Here is a 20,385-nt window from a genome sequence, read left to right as displayed (position 1 = left end):
GTCTATAAAAATTTTCACTGTTTCTTCTCTTAATTTTTTAATTATTTCATTATGAAAAAAAAAAACAGAAAAGTAAGAAAAAAAGAAGAGAAGAACGTATTGTCTCTTGCAGAATCTTACGTGTTACTGTTTCTTGAGAATTATATTTATAAGAAAATGATATATCGATAGAGTTGTCAAAGTATATCGATCGATCGAATCGACGTACCTTGGAGACGAACACATCCTTCCGCCTTTCCAAGGGCGTTCACCGTTGAACAGACGTATCCACCAAAGTCACCCTTTTTGAGAGATTTGACAGTGAGATTCATCTGCCACGAGTAATCGCTCAACTGCTCCTCCGACATCGTGTATTTGTCGTTCGGCGGCAGCTTTTCCCCTATACCGGTGATATTGCATCGCTTTTAATTTGGCCAAGAGCTTTCCGAATACGTCACGTCGTTCATTTCGCGCGCGTAACGTCATACCGCAGGTAGATTTGTCGTTGAAAGTACTGTGTAATACGCCGTGATAGAGGGGAAGGTAAGAGTATATGTCTATGTTCTTGTTTGTCTCTTTCTCTCCGTCTGTATTTATAACTACGTACTATCTATATGCATCTATTATATATATACACATATTTATATATGAGAAACAGAGACTGGCAGAGAGTGTATGTGTGTGTGTGTGAGAGAGAGAGAGAGAGAGAGAGAGAGAGATAGAACACTGCTACAATACTGTGTTTATTCTTATGAATATAAACAATCATCGTCCATTTCAATGAAACCTTCAATCAAAATAATTACGTTATACATAATTTAAAGTTAAATAAACGTTATAGAAGACAACAATTGATAATGTTATAGGTTAGATAAAAGAAGATTTAGAAATGAATAAATTAATAATATCAAATATAATACCGAACGACGAAACTAATGAAGAAAATTTAGTCGAGTTAAAACGTCTCTTCTCTTCCTGTCTCTCTCTCTCTCTCTTTCTTTCTCTATCTATCTCTCTCGCTATTTATATCCTCCTTTATCTGTCATCCTGTTGAAACACCCCAACGGCATTGACAATTACTAGGCATTTCTCTCACCTGAGTCCCTGTACCAGGTGTTCATAGCTTGCGGCGAAGCCTCGACGTAGCACTGTAGTACGACATCGCTGTCAACTGGAGCGCCCACCAATTGATTGGGTATTCTGATCAGTGGTTCGACTGTATCAGAAGAAAGAGTTTCATAAATAAAAAAAATAGAAGAGAAGGGGAGAGAAGAGGAGAGAAAAACAGAGAAGAAAAAAAAAGAGAAAATAAGAGCAAAATACAAAAAATGAAGGAAGAAAAGCGAAACACAAATTTTACTTAGAAAAAATTAAAAAGTCTATTGTTCGTATTTAAGTATGAACAATCGACTAAATGGTGTAATAAAAATTATAGAGGAACGTTAAAGCGTCATGGAATTGATACGGCACCATTTTCTCCTCGCTTCTTTAATTATTGCTGTAGTTCCGCGATGATCGATTTTTATCCTACACATAGGAACATGTACTTCTCTTTTTTTCTTTTTTTCATTATTTTTTTGTTCTTTTTCTTTTTCACACATGAGATGTATGCGGCTTTAATACTACGTTAAATTCAATCGAGGATTCGCGTTTCGAAATTCGAAATTGGAATGTTGAGGATATTATGAACAGCGTTTGATAATAATTAAATTAACGATTACATTTGAAATATTTAATTATCAATCGCAAATGAACACTTAAACTTTTAATTACACCAATGGTATACCATACAATACGATTAAATTAGTTACTTAATCAGTTTGATTAATGATTAACAAGTGGAATTCTCATCATTTAATTCTCATCGATATTAATACTCGAGTATCGTATAATTTTAAGTTTGGACATTGACGATTTTAAAACATTTTTGTTAATATCCTACATTCGATATTTCTTTAAGATAATTGTTTTTTCAAGCTTTGCAAAGACTTTCGTCGCGCATAAAGATATTTATATATGTATAATCGTATTATTAAAAGATCGAGAGAAAAAAACGAGAGACATGCTTTCGAAACGCGTATTTTCTCTATTGACATTTTGATAAATTTCATTGAAAAATCATATTATATTATATATTCATATTATTAAATATTATGTAGGTTTTTATTAGATTGAAAATATTATCGATTTCTTATTACGTATTATATGCATGAAATTCCCGATATAAACGTCATATCTGTATATTACGATATAAACTAACATGAAATTATTTTGATTTTGTTTAAGAGAGGGATTTCTCATCCGTGATAATAATTTATGCACGGTTAAGGGAAGCTCGTCTAATTAACAGGTAGGACAAGTAGGTGATGGTGGTAGTATGGACGGTTTGCACAGGCTGCGATACCTACAGTGAACAGAAACGGTGTAACGTTTGCTGACCCTTGGTGGCACACTACTACTGGCTATACAGAGATACGTCCCCATCTCTTGTCGCAAAATTCCCGTAAGCTCCAGAGTTTCTCCTTCGTAAGTGTCGAGAACTGCAAAGAGAAAGAGAAGACCAAAGTGAATCAGAGAGGGAGACAAAGAAAACTTTAATATATACATATGCTTTATTCTCGTCATTTTATTTGTAATAATTAATCTTTAAGTCTTGATCTCTTTTTTTTAACAATCGATATTCCAAGAATTAATCGTTTTATAACGTCGATTTATTTGATAAAAATAAGTCGATCGTTTTCTATTTTTCTTTTCTTTTTTCTTTTTTTACTTGTTTCTACTTTACGTGATATTTCTTTACTTTCGTTTCAACGAGAACACAATGAAATACGAAAGCTCGTTCCGGGGTAATCTTTTTTCTAAATTTCACTTCGCATTACTCTTTTAGAGTTAAAGAAGGGGAAGCTTGAAAGCAACGAAGTCTCTAGAAGCATTCTAGAAATCTGAAATATCACGAGCGACACCAAGTACTACGCTCCTCTAAATTCGAGTGACTTTCAAGAGACAAGAAAGCGCGGAAGTGTCCGGGAAGCCGGAAGCGAGGCCGTGCGCGGATGCTTCGCTATTGTTTTACGGTGGACGCCTTCCCGTAAATTCCTCCAGGCAGAAGTTACCTAAGGTTACTACGTTCGGGGTATTCGAAATGAAAAATAACTTTCTTCTTCTTGGCTTCCTGAGTTTTTCCTGAAAAATCTTAACTCTACGGTCTGTTGCGTTGAAAATTCGACGATAATACGATTTTGAGAATAATAATTATTCTTTGGTTAAATGTTTAACAAATTTTAAGAAACGTGGAAATTAATACGCGATAAACGTATTAATTATCGAGAATATTAATAAACAATATCAATGCTAACTTCATTGCGAGATCGATTAATTAAATAATTAATTAAATATTTTCTTTCGTTAACGACTTGATCAAGTCTTTTTTCAAGCATGTATTTTAGAAATTAGCCACAAAACGAAGAAAAATAAGGAAAGTATTATAAAACGACCACTTTGAAACTAACGAAGAATTAATTTTCGCAAATGTATTCGCAACGTACTCTGCTTCTTTCCATCTTCACGAAGTACGATCTTCCTTCCATCTTCTCGTTTCCAATTGACTGTTGGTTTTGGAAGACCCGTTGCAATACATCTAAGCCTCAAATTACCACCCTCCTGTGTCACCAAACCGTTCGCTGATTCGTCGTCCATTATATCCGGTGGTATCACTACTTCCATGTAGCCCATCTAAAATAGAAATGTCAATTGAAATGTCAAGATACGTGCATCGAGTTCATTCACAATCTTATCAATATTACAAGTGAATGAATTCGTTGTATTTTCTTACGAAAAAACTCAAGAAGAAATCAAAATATTAATTATTTACTAAAAATTAAATCTTCTAAATATACAATTTATTTTTTATATCTTTCAAAAGAATAATTTGTTTTTCGTATCTCGACATTTCTTATCCTCTTCTTTCCCCCGCTCTCTCTCTTCCTTATTATTTCACTTTGTCGAGTGAAAATTGAAATCGTAGCAATTTCAATGAAACGCGAACGATGACAAGTCAAGCGTAAAGCGCGTTGCGTAAATCTGCAAAATTTTTCTGTCCCGCCACTTCACCTCCCCCTCATCGAGTTCGTTTAATCGCGGTCAGCCGAGCGAATTTCTCGAATCCTCGATGATATCCCTCTCTCTCTCTTTCTTTCTTTTTAGTTTCTCCAATAACAGACTTTGTTTTTCTTTCTCTTACCCTTTAGATTATTTTTTCTTTTTCTTTTTTATCTTTTTTTTTATTTGTTTGTTTCACCAGGTTTCTTTTTTACTCGTCCTCATCTCTTTCTCCTTTCCGTCTCTCGTTTTTATAGTAAACTACAACGAGGTCTCTTACAAGCCCTTTATCTCGCTGTAGCGTGGTCGTATATTGCATCGGAAGGTTTCCTCCTTTAGCGGTCGCATTGAATTCCGTAGAACACGTGTGTACCGCCCTACGACCACTAAATCGTCCACCTTTCTCTCTCTCTCTCTCTCTCTCTCTCTATTTCTCCTCGTTCTTACACATATGTATACGTTTCCAGACTCGTAAAAGCTACTGCCAACTTTTACGCTCGCGGCCAAAAGAGTGTCATCGCAAATATTTGTTCGTCTCTTTAAACGAACTTGCAGTACAAGCAACATTCTTGTTTATTTTTCTATTCGTTCGTTTTTTTATTTCATTTCATAATTTTTAATTCTCTTATTTAATGTCGCGTCAACAATTTGCACGACTTTTTATTAGAGAGAAATAAAAACGACGTATACCAGTGGATAAGTTTGTTAACGTTTCGTTAGAAATTCAATCTGTTCTTTTTTATTATATAAGAAAATATTTCTATTGTTACGCGTGTAGATAGAAATTAGATGGGAGGTGAAAGAAATTTGGCGGCTTGGTTGTTAGTTATATTGGGGTATAACGGGCATCGACGCGCGGATAATTCGAGAGAAGAAAGGAAGGAGTCAACGGGAAACCATTTAACACCCTTCCTACGTCTCACCAGCCCTTTCATATAATGCAGCTTCCGCGTAGTCGTACGTCGGTAGTCGAGGGTTCTCGATTCCCCCTTGCTCCTGCTTCTAAAAGTCTCTTAAAAGCCGACTTGGCCGATGGTGAGACGAAAGCCGACGCATACACTTAATAAAATTCCAATTCGATCCACTTATATTCTAGAAGAGAGAGAGAGAGAGAGAGAAAGAGAGAGAGTTTAGGGTTCTATATACGCTGGCTTGCCTTATAGATCAATGGATCCTTCGCGTTGTGGGAAGCCATATTAAAAAATGCCAAATCAGGCAAATTCGAGGACGAAGACAAGTGCTAGAATGTTTGACAATTCTTTCGAGAACTTTTTCATCCCGATATTTCTTTCTTTATTATTTTATTTGTAACAGCAAATATATTTTAAAAACGAGAATGTAAAATAAATGTTAGAAATTAGGATAAAGTGGACAGATCATTCTTTTTCTTTTCTTCTTTTTTTACTTATTTTTTATCGTCTATCATTATCTACTTTTTGTAAATAGCTAAAGATCTTTTAAAAATTGTAGGATGATATTTCTTATACAAAACTCTACATTATATATATATATACATATATATATATATATCTTTTGTAATCTACATAATTATTGTACTCGCTTAAAGTTTTATCCTTAAGGGTACACCCTTTCGGCCACTTATTTCCTTTATTGTTCCTCGACCGTAAAAGTTTCGTATTTCCTTTTCTTTCACTCGGCATAACGTGCCTGCTGTAACGAACATTCGACGAACGGTTATAAGAAAAAATAATGGCGAAGTAAAGGAGGGCGGATATTAAAAAGTTACGATACAGGCTTCCTCGTGAAATTTGAGAACAGTGACAATATCAGCGTGCGTTGTAACTTTTAGCGATGATCTATCTTCTCTCTTTTTTTTTGCTACTTTAAAAAGTGCATATATATTTAATATTTACGCTCGTAATGAAGAAATTGGAAAGATCGTGAAAAATATTTTTCTAGAAATAATGACAGAAGAAATGAAACGAACGCCTTTTAAAGATATTTGGATGTGTTGAAATGAGTATATCGATCGAATAAATATTAATTAAATATATTCTCATATCGCATGTGAATTTACCTGACTTCGCATTGGATCGGTATTGACTTGACACATGTAGCTACCGGAATCATTCTTCTGAACGTTCGATATGTGCAGCTTCCACGTGTTATGTCCATTATGAGTGACAGATAGCCGTGGGTTGTGTGTAACCATACGTGTGTGTATCGCTAAGATCGCCCTAGAATCCGATTTAATCCAGGCTACCTGCGAACGTTAAATCATTAAAAAACATTTTTATGAATGAATAATAAATGATTAAGTTTAATCGTGTTTCATAAAAAATTATTACGTGGTATTAATTCAATCGAATTAAATAGACTTTATCGTCGAGTAATCTTCGAAGAATTGTTTTTTCGTATTATAAAATCTGATAAAAGTAGATCAATCTATGTAAGACGAATTCGTTTTACGAATTAGCATACATATGTAGGTATTTATATATATTGAGAAATACGTTAAGTTTGTTTACCCTGTACGACTGTAAGTGATTCACGACGCAAGTGAACGACACGTCACGACCCTGGATTACCGTGTGATTTTCCAAAGGGGCTAGGAACTCTGGTACAACTTCCGGGGTAATTTGACCTAAGATATTAATACAAAGTTAGTCTGGTCAGTTTCTTGCTTTCCTTGGAGTTTGATTAAAAGCTTTCAAACGTTGAGATGAACTTTCTTACAATGCGATAATAATTAATGTTCTTTGTCTGATTTATATATTAGGTATTGTAAAATGGAATATCGTCGTGGAGGAAATTCAGAGTTAGATAATTCCTGGTTTAATCGAAAGAAAGAAATATATAAAATAAATATATATCGCAAAGAAATATTATATATATAATATATATAATATATATAATATATATATATATATAACAGACGGATAATAAAGTCAAAATCCTTAAGAGCCGAACGATCGTCACAGTCCAACTGCGACCTACTTTAGAACGTGTCGTTCCTCGACACAGTCATTCTGTTTATCGACGTTCATTCTACTCCGACGTTGTATATTTTATTTGTCTCGTTCCGTTCAAATCTGTCTCTCCTTCTCTATCTCTCTTTCCGACTGTTTTTCATTCTCTTCTATGCTCACCTTTATCCTCATTCATTCTTAGATAACATTAATTTATAAGACGTAAATTCCAAGTACTCCGAGCCCTTGACTAGTAAGAAACAATAACACGATGTATACATCCATAACAGTAATAATTCATAACAAGAAATGTTTAACGTTCGATTGTTTTGATTTTGTCTATTGAAAATATTACAATAGCTTTTGACCTTCGCATGAGTGGGGGTTCGACAAGTCGCGACGAGTTCCGATAGGAAAGAAAGCACACACGTACACGGATCCCAGAGGAGTTAACATCGGCCTGAGGTTCGAGAGGAGCACACGTAAGAAAAAGATTTTTGTTTCTTTAAAAGAATAATTTAAATCGTAATAAGATAAGAGAATATCGTAACAACGATAAGACGACGATTGCGTTCCGAAAAGTTTCTCGTTTGCGACATTTCACCTTAGAATTTATGCGAATGAACGACCACTCTGCGTTATCGATTAGATATATTCAATCCCGAAGAAAGTAATATTCTCTATACCGTTTCTCATAGTTCTTGTATGTACCTATGCGATAGAAAGAGTGAGAGAGAAATAGAGAAATATAGAGATAGGTGAAGAAAAAGGAAGCGCGCTGTGTTTCGACGCCCATATTCCGCCCTATCGAAATTCTCGTATGCGTTCATGCAAGAAAGGCGATAAATGGAAAAATTCTTCAGTCTCGCATTCGCACTGCCGTTCGAGGACGAACGAATGAAAGTCGAAGAGCGAAGGGAACACGAATGGAGCACGATTTTCATGGCATGGTTTTACGATCGAGATTCGTTCTCTAGCGAAAGGTTAAGGGTAGTTGAAAGGGTGGGTAGTTCGAAAGTAGAAAAGGAGGGAGGAGGCACGATCGCTTTTCTCTCTCGCTTAGGAATTCTAATTCTGCGTTAAATTCTTTATTCCGTCGCTCATCGGACGTTTGAAAGGAAAAAGAAAAAAAAGGAAAAAAGAAAGAGGAAAAAGGAAAAAAAAAGAAAGGTCATAAGCGTGAATTCGTTTGGAGTTGAAAGTAAGTACGAGAACGTATTCGTGAAAATAAAGTCGAGAAGAAGCTTCCATGGTATTTCATTTCTGATATTCGTTAATCTGCTCGAGAGATAAAACGTACAACTTTGAGAAGAGATTCACACGAAATTATTCTTTTCTCATGGCGATCTCGTACCATAGAATATATCCCGATAGAAAAGCACGCGATATTGAATGGAATAGTTAGGCTAGTTACGTTAGCCAGTGTATTGGAAACTATGCTTGATTATAGAATAGACGTAGATTCTAGCAGCGCGTACTACCTCAAACATCTCGAGGTTTAAGGAGACTCTCTACCTCGCAGATTAGCTATTATAACAACCGATGCTATTGAAACCGGTCAGGAAATTTAATCGAGAAGTTATATCGGTAAGTACGCGCGGAAAGGTACGTGGCATTGTTTTAGAATTATGAGAATTAATTCTTCTCGGAAAGAATTTTAAGAGATAAAAAAAGAGAGATGATTTGAAAGGAAAAAAAAATAAAAAAGAAAAGTGACATCTTAAATCGGCGATAAAATTATTCTGTATAAAATCGATTTATTATTTATATATTTTAAGTGTTAATTTTTTATTACACGGAATAAATAAAGAAGATATATATATATATATATGTATATATATATAAATGTACATATGTTTGAACTGGTTGCGGACTAAAAATCGAAGAACCTTCGTTGAAAGAGTACGTTTATCTTCGCTTCCTTGACTTCATTGCCCGTTGAAGCTCAACGAGGGATGCTTCAAGAAACGTTTGAAACCTCATTCTATTGCTGCTTTATCGTCGAGGTCAAAAACAAAAGAAATAGGGCTCGATAAAAGAAAAGGGGTTCGGGCTTTAAAAGGTTAACTTTCACAGAAAAGAGAAAAAGGGCGAAATACGTTGATAGCAATTGGAGGGTGAAATTCTACGGTGAACTACGAGAGAATTCGATTTTAACCAATTATTCTCGAATAAGTTAATTAAAATAGTCTAATAATCAGATCGAATATTCGACTCAATTTTTCGAACATGAGAGTTCGTTTTGTTTTCCTTTTTTTTTCATATTCAACTTGATTTAAAATCTCCACAAATTATTAAGAGGTTCGATATTAAAAATGGAGATTATTCAATTAGTTCGAATAAAAAAGAAAGAGCGAAAAATTATTGTACTTTTTTCTATTATTTTTTTTTCCTTCCATTCGATTATAAACATATAAACGTTCATTTCGATGAACTTGTGATCATTTATTTTACTAGTAATTAACTTTCGTTGAATGTTCTACGGAACAAACTGACTTCTCCGACGCGCGCTGGTAGAATCCATTACTCGCGGAAGGGTTAAATACCTGATAATACTAAAAGTACATAGAGTCAGAGAGAGAGAGAGAGAGAGAGAGAGAGAGAGAAAGATATATATATATATATATATATATATATATATGTATATATATATATTGTATATATTTATCAAAGATTCGAGAACCTTCGTGGAACTTTCTACGATCGACGTGGAACCGTAGAAGCAACTATCGCTCTCAGAAAAGCACCATAGAACTCGTGGATTTAGGAGTTACTACCTATACGTGTAGATAGATACATATATTCGCAAGTAGAAAGGTATATGAATGCAATTGCGTATAAATATATATTTATATCTAGCAAGTAGATAGGTATAAAATGTAATTTTATGTATATATTTATATATATAAATATTTGTATATATATGTACGTATATATACATATAGAGACATCTATATAAACGTATATCTTTATAGTGTGTCTAAGCTAGGAGGATTCTCCTTTGAAGGAGGTAGAATAAGCGAGTAAATGAGCGCAAGAGAAGGAGAAGGAGAAGGAGAAAGAGGTTAAGAAGCGACAGGAGAGGGGGAGGGAGAGAGACAGAGACAGAGACAGAGAGAGAGAGAGAGAGAGAGAGAGAGGGATTTCTCTTCAGTATACTTATCAGATCGGAGCACGCGCCTATTGATTTTGGCTTAAACGGAGAATCCGACGGTAGATAGAAGTTAGAGTTGAGATGCGGACTACCCTATTTCGATCTATTCCTCTCTCTCTCTCTCTGTTTCTCTCCCTCTCTCTTTTCATCTTCTCCTTCTCATCGAGACTGTGAGTGATTTTACCACGTGTATCTGTCGATACGAAATCAGTATATATTATAGTAGATATGGAGCACACGTTCGTTTCAAGAGGATTATGTTCATAATACATTGAGAATATTCCTGCTAGTTCGCGATTAATTTTATAGTCATTATCATTATATGAAGGAGCTCAGTCGCAAGAATGCTTAGCTTTACATGGCTTAGTTCAATATAGCACAACACGTAGAAAGTGAGAACATAGATCTCTCCTCGTATGTTTTCTACGTCCAATATAATTGTTTTTAAAATATAATGAAATCGATTGATATATGGATACCGTAGAAATATTTGCAATGAAAAATAATGAAAGATATAAAGCCAGTGATTCTTTTTCGAGCTTTGAGTATCTGTTATCTTATTTTTAACTTTTCTTTCGTGCCAGAAACAACTGAAATTCCGTTATAGCACCGTTGTCTCATCGAAGAAACTTTGGAAGCTGAGCTACGAAGGAGGAGAGGATCTCCTTGAAGAAAAATAAAAGAAATTATGGCGGTTTGTGCCATGAGTGACTGTACCAAGCGGGGATTGTCTCGTTAGCATAATCTGTTCGTAAGAGGCTGCGACTCGAATGCTATTCTGTTTTCGTAACACACTCTCGGAAAGACATACAAGATGTCTATACGTATTTGCCTATGTCTGTATGGTTTTACGTATACGTGTGTATACGTCTTAGCTTTTTCCCATTGAGTACGGTACTTCGATTGTTATTTTTCCGAGACGTTCTCGATCTACAGGAAAAGCGATTCGAATTTTCCCGCGACGAATAGTGACGAGAGAAAGAGAGAGAGAGAGAGAGAGAGAGAGAGAGAGAGAGAGAGAGAGAGAGAGAGAGAGAGAGAGAGATAGAGAACTGGGATTGCTTCACACGCAAGGAGACCTTATTTAAGGGTACGACGCTTGTATTAAAATCGTTTTCCGTGAGCGGCTTACATCCGTGAATCCTTCTTGAATCTCTCTTCGTTTCTTTTATTCTTTTTTCTTTCTTTCTTTTACAGTCAGTTGTGCGTGTAGCATTTAAAAGAAGAAAAAAATAAAATAAAAAAATCCCTCGGGTTACCATCATTAAGATTTTATTATTGATAAGATTAATAAAAAAATGGATTTTATTTGGAAGTACACATGTACTTTTCCAGAGAACATTTTCGCTAAATTTTCAAACGATCGATTTTTTTTTGTTTCTTTTCAATCAATTACATCGATTGCGTAAGTATTCGTACGAATAAAAAATGTATTCTCTTTCTTTTGAAAAGTATAAAATGTATTTTTTCATTTCAACGATACGAAAGTCGATTTTATTTACGAGACCAGAATCATGTTTTTTTTATACACTTCTATTTACATGGTTGGTACCTTTATTAATTAATAGCAAACATTTTGTAAAATAAGTGGTCGATATGTACGAATGTTTTGGTCAGTATAAATAATGAAGTGTCAATACGATATACTGACGATTTATTTAAAATACTGATTCGATAAATAGCAGCTTTTCGTATAAACGAATAGAATAAGTTTAATATCGTTTTCTCTTTCGCACTCTTTTTCTTTCTTTCTTTTAATCACATTTCCATATATCGTTTCGTGCATTCTTTCCTTTTCCTTTCTCTCTCTCTCTTTTTCTTTTCCATTGTTTCCCGTTCTCTAAGATTCGTCGAATTCCATGTAGAAAAGAACGACGGAACGCGCGATTCGAGTCTTAAAAACGTACCACGAAATTCCACGGCTTTCTTTTCTTATCTTTTCTTTTTTTTTCTTTTTCTTACTTCGCTTTTTTTTGTTCATCCCTCAAGCACCCTTTTCATTGGCCGGTCCCTTCCTTCGTTTCCCTTATTCGCGACGAACGGGATCTCCGAGAAACAACTACGAACACTCTTACGAGTAGGATTCTACGAGGCATCGTTATTGCCTCTCCTTGAAGTGGAGGATTGTCGCGATTATTTCCAGCATTCGCTTCAACTGCAAAAGTATGCCTCGCGGAATTGCACGTCCCTTTTCACCCTCGCCTTTTCTTCCACTCTACTGTCTTGCTCTCTTTTCCGTTACAGCTGTTCTCTCGTAGCTACCAAGCATAAAAGAGAAGAAACAGGATAGACGATATTCGTGAGAAAATTAAGACAGAGAAAGAGAGAGAGAGAGAGAGAGAGAGAGAGAGGGAGGGAGGGAGAGAGAAAGAGTGATAGGGAACGCAAGTACGAAAGAGTAATAATTGTTTGTTGCCGGTCGAGAAGTAAGTTCGCCGCGACTACGTGAAACGAATAATCGGAGTGGGATGAAAATTAAACGATCATCCTGTTTTACGTGTAATAAAATTCTCGTGAATGCGGTGTAATCGGTTGGCTTAATGTATACTGTAAGTGAAACGTGCTGACTGTCTTATTTATATTCTCGGTGGTATCTTTCTACTTTTTAAAGGAGGTACATTATCGAATGAAATTAATGTCGAGGAAGGATTTCGATCATGTTTGGAATATGTTTGTATATCAAATGTTTGATAACAAACATCAAAATCTTTTTACTTCAACGTCAAATGTAAAATCAAAGAGAGTTGCAAAGAAAATCGTACATGGGAGAAGAGAAAAGGATATAAAAAGAAATGCTGAGAGAGAGAGAGGAAGAGAGAGAGATAGAGAAATAGAGATAGAGAGACAGAGACATATACATAGATCTCTCTTGCTTTTATTGCTGCGAGAAAAGAGATGCGAGCGGCATCGTTGCTTTGAAAATGGATGCACCGGTAAATGGCGAAGGAGAGGAGAGAAAGAGAGAGAGAGTTGAAGAGGAAATCAGAAGCACCGACGATAACGTCGCGAAGTGACGATCACTTGAGCAACGTCGATCGAAGGAACGCGAGCAACCCTGCGAAACGATCGACCATCTGTCGTGAAGATATTGAAAATGGAATTCGAAGAGACGAGCGATGCTTGACGACGACGTTCTTCTTGTCTATTCTCTCTCTCTCTCTCTCTCTTTCTCTTCCTTTACCTATTTCTCTCGTTATCAAGGGATGGTAAATTTTTCGGTGAAAATGGAAAACGAGCCACCATGTATACGTATAAGATATAACTATTTATATATATATATAGTAGTTCTCGCAAAATCCTTGAAAATCGTATTCCTCGGTCATCGAGATATCCTCGTAGCGCCATCATAGAAAAGGTCTACTTCTTCTAGAGACTCGTAAATTTTATAGGAAAAGCGATGTGACTGGAGCTACTCGATCGTCGATCGCCGATAGGAAAACCGCAGCTCGTAGTTGGGCTTCGATCTTTCGATGCTTCTCTCTTTCTCTTTTTTACTCTCTCTCGCTCGCTCTCTTATTACCTACTATCCTGAAGGATTCCATCTACGAAGCTGAGAAATTTGTAAGCTATCGAGGATCTCTCTTTTCTCTTTCTCCCTAAGTCAGATGGAAACCTTTATGCAACCGATCGACTGAGTATAAGTTCTGCTCGTTTCTTGGGAAAAAAATGACAGAGAGAAAGGAAGAAAGACGTATCGAAATGGGATTTTCTTTCCTGCGAAAATAAAGAGATTTGTTTGCTAATAGACGTCGTTTTATCGATGTCGGTACAAGTGAATGCAATGATACTCTATCAAGAAAAAACAAATAACATTACCTTTTGGCTTACTTATGTACAACGAAAAAAATTTTTGCAAAATTGGTTCTATTATACCGATGGTATTTGAATGTTTAAACAAATAGAGGATAATTTTCCCTTTAAAATGGTTTTTGTTTCATGTCTCTACGACTTTCCGTTGCGAAGATATCGTCATCGAAATATTTCCATTCATAATTTGCGTTCGTAGTACTACGTAGTAGTAGTAGTAAAAAAAATTTACGCATGGAGTAGCCTTGCGTAAATTCCTGGAATTTATATAGGTCACTAGGCCAATGCCCATATATGGAAAATTATCTAGGTCAGTGTGTCAACGTAAATGCTTTTTATTTAAGTGGGAATATCTCCGAAACTAATAGTCGTAGAGACTCGAAACAAAAACCGTTTTAAAGGGAATTTTTTTATTTATTTTATCATCCCATCGGTAACAATTAATAAACAATTGTTTATAAACAATTTTTATAAACAATTTTTATAAACAATTTCTCTCGTCGAAAAAAATTTTTAGTAAAGACAAAATCAAAGATTTATTTCTTCTATCTTTGATGATATAAAAAACAGTCCAAAAGTTTATATACAGGGTACGTCACTACTTATTGTTAAATGAAATAACTTTTTAATCTTTGACTTTGAGATAAAATTTTTTACGTCGAATCGATAATACGTTACGTCGCCTCGTTAAACAATATATAAACAACATTTAAAACGTTATAAAATAATGATAATTTTATAAACAATTTTATAAAAAAAAATTTTTTTCTTTATTCTAAGAAAAGAAATTTCTTTTCTTGACGAGTAAAATAAAGATGAAGAGGATAGGCTTATTTGAATATTCTCAAAATAGGTCGTTCAACGTATCGATGCATACCTTCAACGAATTAAAAGTCGATTAGCTCGATATCCGCGTCGGATAGCTTTTTAACGCTTCCCTATCGGTCTAAAAAGCTCGCTCGCTCACTTTTAGTTGGTGCAAGGGGTTGGGAAAAAGGGTGGGACTTGAACTATCCAAGTTGGAGGCCGTGTGCCCGAGTAAATCACCGTGGATTTAAGTGGATTCTGCAAACTCCTCCTTCTCTTTCCCTCTTCCATCTTTACTAGCCTTTTCCTTCGGCCTCGTTCTCCCACTCTCTCTCTCTCTCTTTCTCTCTCCCTCATCCTCTCCATTTCTTTTTCTTTTTCTTTTTCTCTTTCATTTTCTCTGCATCGACCAAGACAATGTATCGTTCGTTGCATAGTACGTTGGAAAAGAAACGATACCGCAACGCGTCTAATACTATGTTCACTAAACAGATTCATATACCTACTCTACTTACATAAGTCTATTACTTTGTCTTACTTGCTCTATCCTCTCTCTCTCTCTCTCAATATTTTTTTTAGTCTTTTTGTATACTCAGGATTACTCAACATTCGACTCAATCCAATCGTTCTTCTTTCTCTCGACGGCTCTTTAAATCTTCTTTGGATCGTTTTCCTTCGTATTTAAGATTTTACTTGGTTCCTAATCGGGGATTAGGGAAATGTGTGATTCCGGATTTCCCAAGATTTATCGAAGGATTTTGGCTTGTTGATCGAAGTCGAAGGTGAATTGGAATTTAAGAATATATCGTTAGAGATCTTATTTATTTATTATAATCATTATCGTGATATGGTTTCAGATTTAAAAGAGAAAACTCGAGCAATGAATATATTATTGTTTGTTCCACGCGATTCTCGCAAGTTTTTTATTTCTTTCCTTTTTCTAACTCTATCTTTTGGATAGTTGATTGTCTCGTCTTCTGGTCTGTCTTTAGAAAACTGAGAAAATCGTTTACCAGAGAAACGACAGAAAGAAAGCTTCAGCGGTCGCATCTGCAGCGTTCTCATGAAAGTCATGTGCCGGAAGGTGGCGCATTGCGAACGCGAACTTTCAATTTGCGGCTTTCTCTATCTCTCTCTCTCTCTCTCTCTCTGTCAAGTCTTCTCTTCTTTTTTTTTCATCCTACCACTCGTACTATTTTTCTTTCACTTTCTTTATCTATTTTTTTCTTTTTTCTTTTTTTCTCCCTATACACCTATTCCTTCCAAAAACAAAGACACTTTTCATTTTCAAAGTCAGCTGTGTAAGATTGATTTTTTTTAACTTTTCAGATAGTTTTTCAATGACATTTAGATAAGATTTCTAAAGTATTGGAAAATCTACGAACGAAATACGAATGTAGAATAAAAGGATAAAGGAAAAGAGAAACTCACATAAGCAAAGTTGTAGAACCGCGGCGAAGAGGGCTGCAAGTTTCCGTGCTGCCATGAGAATGCACCAGTTTGTTGATGAATCTTCGGGACAGCTGGTCGATTATCTGTAAGAAAGAGAAATTCTTTCTAGTTTAGAAAAGATCTTGGTAAATGTATACAACAATGCTCACGCTTCTGTTATTACTATAGGATTTCATTTCGAATTTGTCAGATGGAGGTGGTCATTCATCATGGGGAAAAATAAAACTTATTATCTTGTTTATTATTATTCTTCTTCTTCTTATTCTTCTTCTTATTATTATTACATTGTTACCATCTCTCGTAAGTACGGTATCGATCATAAAATCATCTTAGAATCAGAGCGTCTTTGAGAAAATCATTTAACCATACTTATCTCGCATACTCCGATTATCACGTTGAAGGCAAATAGGGTACCTCATTGCATTCGCTACGAACTTGAAACTTCAGTCATCCATTAGAATTAGTGTGCGAGAGAGGGAGTAGCGTTCTTCAGTTTTCGTATGACGCTAGGAAAGCTTTCGATTCGTAATTTCGTGGTTTTAGATGTTGCGAGATTAATAAATTCGGATAGTGGAAAAGAAGAGGATGGTACGTGTGTATCTATGTACGATAAATTGAAATTAGTTTTGTAACATTTATTTCATGAAGGAAATTAATTATACTCTTCTCTACTAAAAAGAACGCTACTATAATCGAACGTAATTACGTCTCTCTCTCTCTCTCCCTCTCTCTCTTACTCTTGTATCCTACAGCCTTCTTTATTTTTCTCTTTACAACCGACTGCATCTTTCCGTACAGTTCGTGAAGTTAAATGCTTGCGAAACTTTAACTTAATCGAAAGTTTTTTATCGCGAATTCTTTTTAATTCGATCAATTCGACGCTACTACTCGCGAAATTAATCGAGCAATGAAACCAACCTCTAGACATTGAATCTAACCGGCTACAATGGCGCTACCGATCGCTCGGTCCTGTTCAAACAGTTTTCAATGAGATTACGAGAGGCGACGAAGAGTTTAAAGCGCTTCTTCCGTACAGCTTAAATTCATCTGACGGATTACGAAGCCACGAATACGACGGCTTTGATCGTTCATCGTTAACAACGACTTTGCTTTTGCTTTCGACCAATTTTACCGTTTTCCTACTTATTAAAAATTTGTAAGAGCGCGATCCTTCGAAAAGAAATCGTTCGTTCAGTTAACCGAGATAAAAAATTGCACGAAGTCGAATTAACCGAGAAAGTTTAGCCGTGATAAGCGGTTCGCTTTGAATTATTAAGAACACCCAGTGGACCGACCGGCTAGTGGAAAGTTTTTAAAAAAGGAGGGTTTCGAATAGTGAGTTATTCGTATCTCGAAGCTTTTAAACCTCTAAAAAGCTCTCGCACGAATAAGAATAAGAGTATGAAGCGAAACTGAAGAATGAGAGAGAAAGCGAGAGAGAAGAGAGAGAGAGAGAGAGAGAAAGAAGAAAGGTAAAAGGGAAGGAAAAGGATAGAACCCACGTCCGGAGTAATTAATGACACCCATAGTTATCCTATCACCGATTAAAGGAGTCCTTGGTGTGCAGCCGGTAGCTCGTTATTTCGACGCCGTTGGAAATCGCACGGCATCGTCGTCGTCGTCGTCGTCGTCGTCGTCGTCTTCACCGTCGTTTTCCTCTTCCTCCACCACCAAACCACCACTATCCATCCCTTTCTTACCCCCTTCTTCGCCTCTTCTACGTGGCCTTAACGAACGCTTGGGCATGAACAATGAAGCGTAAAATGCAATTAAGCATTAACGACGCACGAGGACGAGAGCATTCGTCGCATTTCTCCTATCTTACTATAAATTATTATCCAACGCGATGGAGCTTCAGATTTCCAGAAGAATCATTGCAAAAGTAGTACGTGAAAATCAGAAAGATCGAGCTTCTTTTCCTAGAACGGTAGCTATCAGTGAAGTCGATTCGATTTTGCCTCTTTCGAATGTTGGAGATAGGAGAGGAAGAGAGAGAGAGAGAGAGAGAGAGACAGACAGAAAGAGATGATGGAGAGCGAAGAGAAAAATGGAAACTGAAAAGCAACGATAGAAAAAGCTCGCAAAGATGAAATCGAAGGCACACGGGAGACGAAGAGGAATAAGAATAAGGAATGGCGGAGAACGAGAACCGATAGATCGCGTGTGAGAAGATGGAGAGGAAAAGAGAGAGAGGGAGAGGGAGAGAGAGAAAGTCGAGGAGACGCGATTGATTTATGGTAAAAAGAGGCCGTGGAGCGCGGTAAGTGGGCTATTTTTCAATGAGCCCGCCGGATGTATCCCCATGGGGAAAATGGAATTTTGAGCGGTTCGCGGTCGTGTGTAGACGGAGAATGGAGGGTTCGGTAGTACGAAGCGACGAAGGGGATGAAGGTAGGTTTCGAATTGAGCTAGAGTAGCGTATCAAAAGCCACGGATACTCGTCCGATACGTGTCTCGGTCACCCTTCGCTGATTTTAGAGATACTACCACCTACGTGAGCATAGGTTATGTCCTATACATATATATATATATATGTATATATGTATATGTACGTACACACGTAGGATCACAACGTAGAGGCTAAGGTTTACGCTCGTGTCTTTTGGAAATCTTGAACTAGAGGAGTGGGGGTAAATCTTGGCAAAAAGTAAGTTATGACCTTTCTACCTTAACCATCATCCTTCCTTCATCTCCTTTTCCTTTTCTTTATTTCTTCCTCTCTCTCTTTCTCCCTCTCTCTCTCTCTCTCTCTCTCTCTCTCTCTCTCTCTGTTTTTGTCTGCGCTTTTCTACGTCTGTATGAATGTATGCATGAGATACGAACTTTATGCTTTATGCATTGAACGCAGTGGCGATAAGGAGTGGTAGAGTAGCAACGAGACTACCGCATCGCAGCTCGTCCTCTTTCGCATCTTCTTCTTTCTCTTCTTTCCCCTCCTCTCTCATCTTATTCTACCTCTTCTTCTTCTCCTTCTTCTTCTCCTTCTTCTCCATTTTCGTCTTTCTCTAGTCTTCGTTCTCGTCGAGCACGTGAAAGCGTTTTATCGCACGATCTATGAATCTTCTCGGAGTCTACCCTAACTCCCGACGATTTTTATACGTTCCCGGTTTTCGGTGAGATTCGGATCCCGTCTCTCGCTATCGCCGAGGTTTATGTCGTTGCTCTTTTTGTTCTATCGAAAAGGCAGGATCGTCCTGTGTGTTCAAGTGGATCGTGGCTTTCGATCAAGTCAACTTCTCAACGTCGACGAATGAGAAAGATGATGTTTGCTTGGAAAGTTTTCTATTTGATTATCGTATTACACATTGCAAACATTTATTTTTCAATTAAATTATCTCGACGTGGAACAAATGGAATTAAACGGTGAAACGTTTTGATTGTATGTATCTCACTTGTTTTTTTCATAATAGAAATCATATTAAACGTCAAGTCAAAACGTTCGCGAGAGAAGATACATTAAATCTGTAATATCTACGTACGTAAGATAATTCGGATCGTGTGTATGGAACGGTGTTTGGATGTTTTAAATGGTCTGACGTGGCTAGAAATTTTGTTATTCGTTTGCTTCCGGCGTTTCTTCTGTTCTGTAATTCGCGAAAGAACAGAGAGGAACACTCAGAGAGATGAAGAAAGAGAGACTACGAGATATGCAAATCTTTCAGATTAGAAACATCTCTTCCGATGAGGTAGGGAGAAAAAGAGAGAGAGAGAGAGAGAGAGTGAGGGAGAGAGGGAGATAGGAGAGGGTAAAACAATCGGACAAGTGGTAGACGGTAATTACGTAAACCACGTCACCTTGCGGCGAGTAATAACTGTCTCCTTTTGAAATGTAGAGACAGTTAATTTAACACTTTAATCGCCGTCCACGACACCAATGGATGGATTGCTGTCACGCTACGAGCCCGGAAGGGCTTTCGCTTGAAAATGAACAAGAACTGGAGAGGGGAAGGGGCAGAATACGGGAAAGGGGAAATGATGGAAAGGGGATGAACGAAGAGAAGAAAAAGAAGAAGAAGAAATAACAAATAAAAAAAATAGAAATGGGTAGAAAACGTAAACCGCGGATAAATATTTTATTTTCATCCAACATCTTTCTCTCTCTCTCTCTCTCTCTGTCTCTGTTTTTTTTTCTTAGTCTTTGCAAAAGTTTAAGATGGT

The 20,385-nt window shown here is 36.5% G+C and overlaps 1 protein-coding gene across 7 annotated transcripts in view; it reads right to left on the bottom strand.

Annotated features, from left to right (window-relative positions):
* LOC127071373 (lachesin-like) overlaps positions 1-20,385 on the bottom strand; it is a 104,364-nt gene that overhangs the window by 4,479 nt on the left and 79,500 nt on the right. For all 7 annotated transcript variants that reach the window (XM_051010606.1, XM_051010610.1, XM_051010607.1 and 4 more), the window contains 7 exons: positions 16,207-16,310; positions 6,567-6,682; positions 6,116-6,301; positions 3,525-3,711; positions 2,388-2,519; positions 1,076-1,195; positions 209-379 (listed from right to left, as the gene is read on the bottom strand). In XM_051010606.1, coding sequence (XP_050866563.1) covers positions 209-379; positions 1,076-1,195; positions 2,388-2,519; positions 3,525-3,711; positions 6,116-6,301; positions 6,567-6,682; positions 16,207-16,261 — 967 coding nt within the window. In that variant the 5' untranslated portion in view covers positions 16,262-16,310. The remainder of the gene's footprint in view (positions 1-208; positions 380-1,075; positions 1,196-2,387; positions 2,520-3,524; positions 3,712-6,115; positions 6,302-6,566; positions 6,683-16,206; positions 16,311-20,385) is intronic.

This window comes from Vespula vulgaris, chromosome 21 (genome assembly GCF_905475345.1).
Source record: "Vespula vulgaris chromosome 21, iyVesVulg1.1, whole genome shotgun sequence".
In the NCBI taxonomy this organism is placed as follows: domain Eukaryota; kingdom Metazoa; phylum Arthropoda; class Insecta; order Hymenoptera; family Vespidae; genus Vespula; species Vespula vulgaris.
The sequence above is the reverse complement of the archived record's forward strand: the minus strand, read 5'-3'. Positions and strand labels throughout refer to the sequence as shown.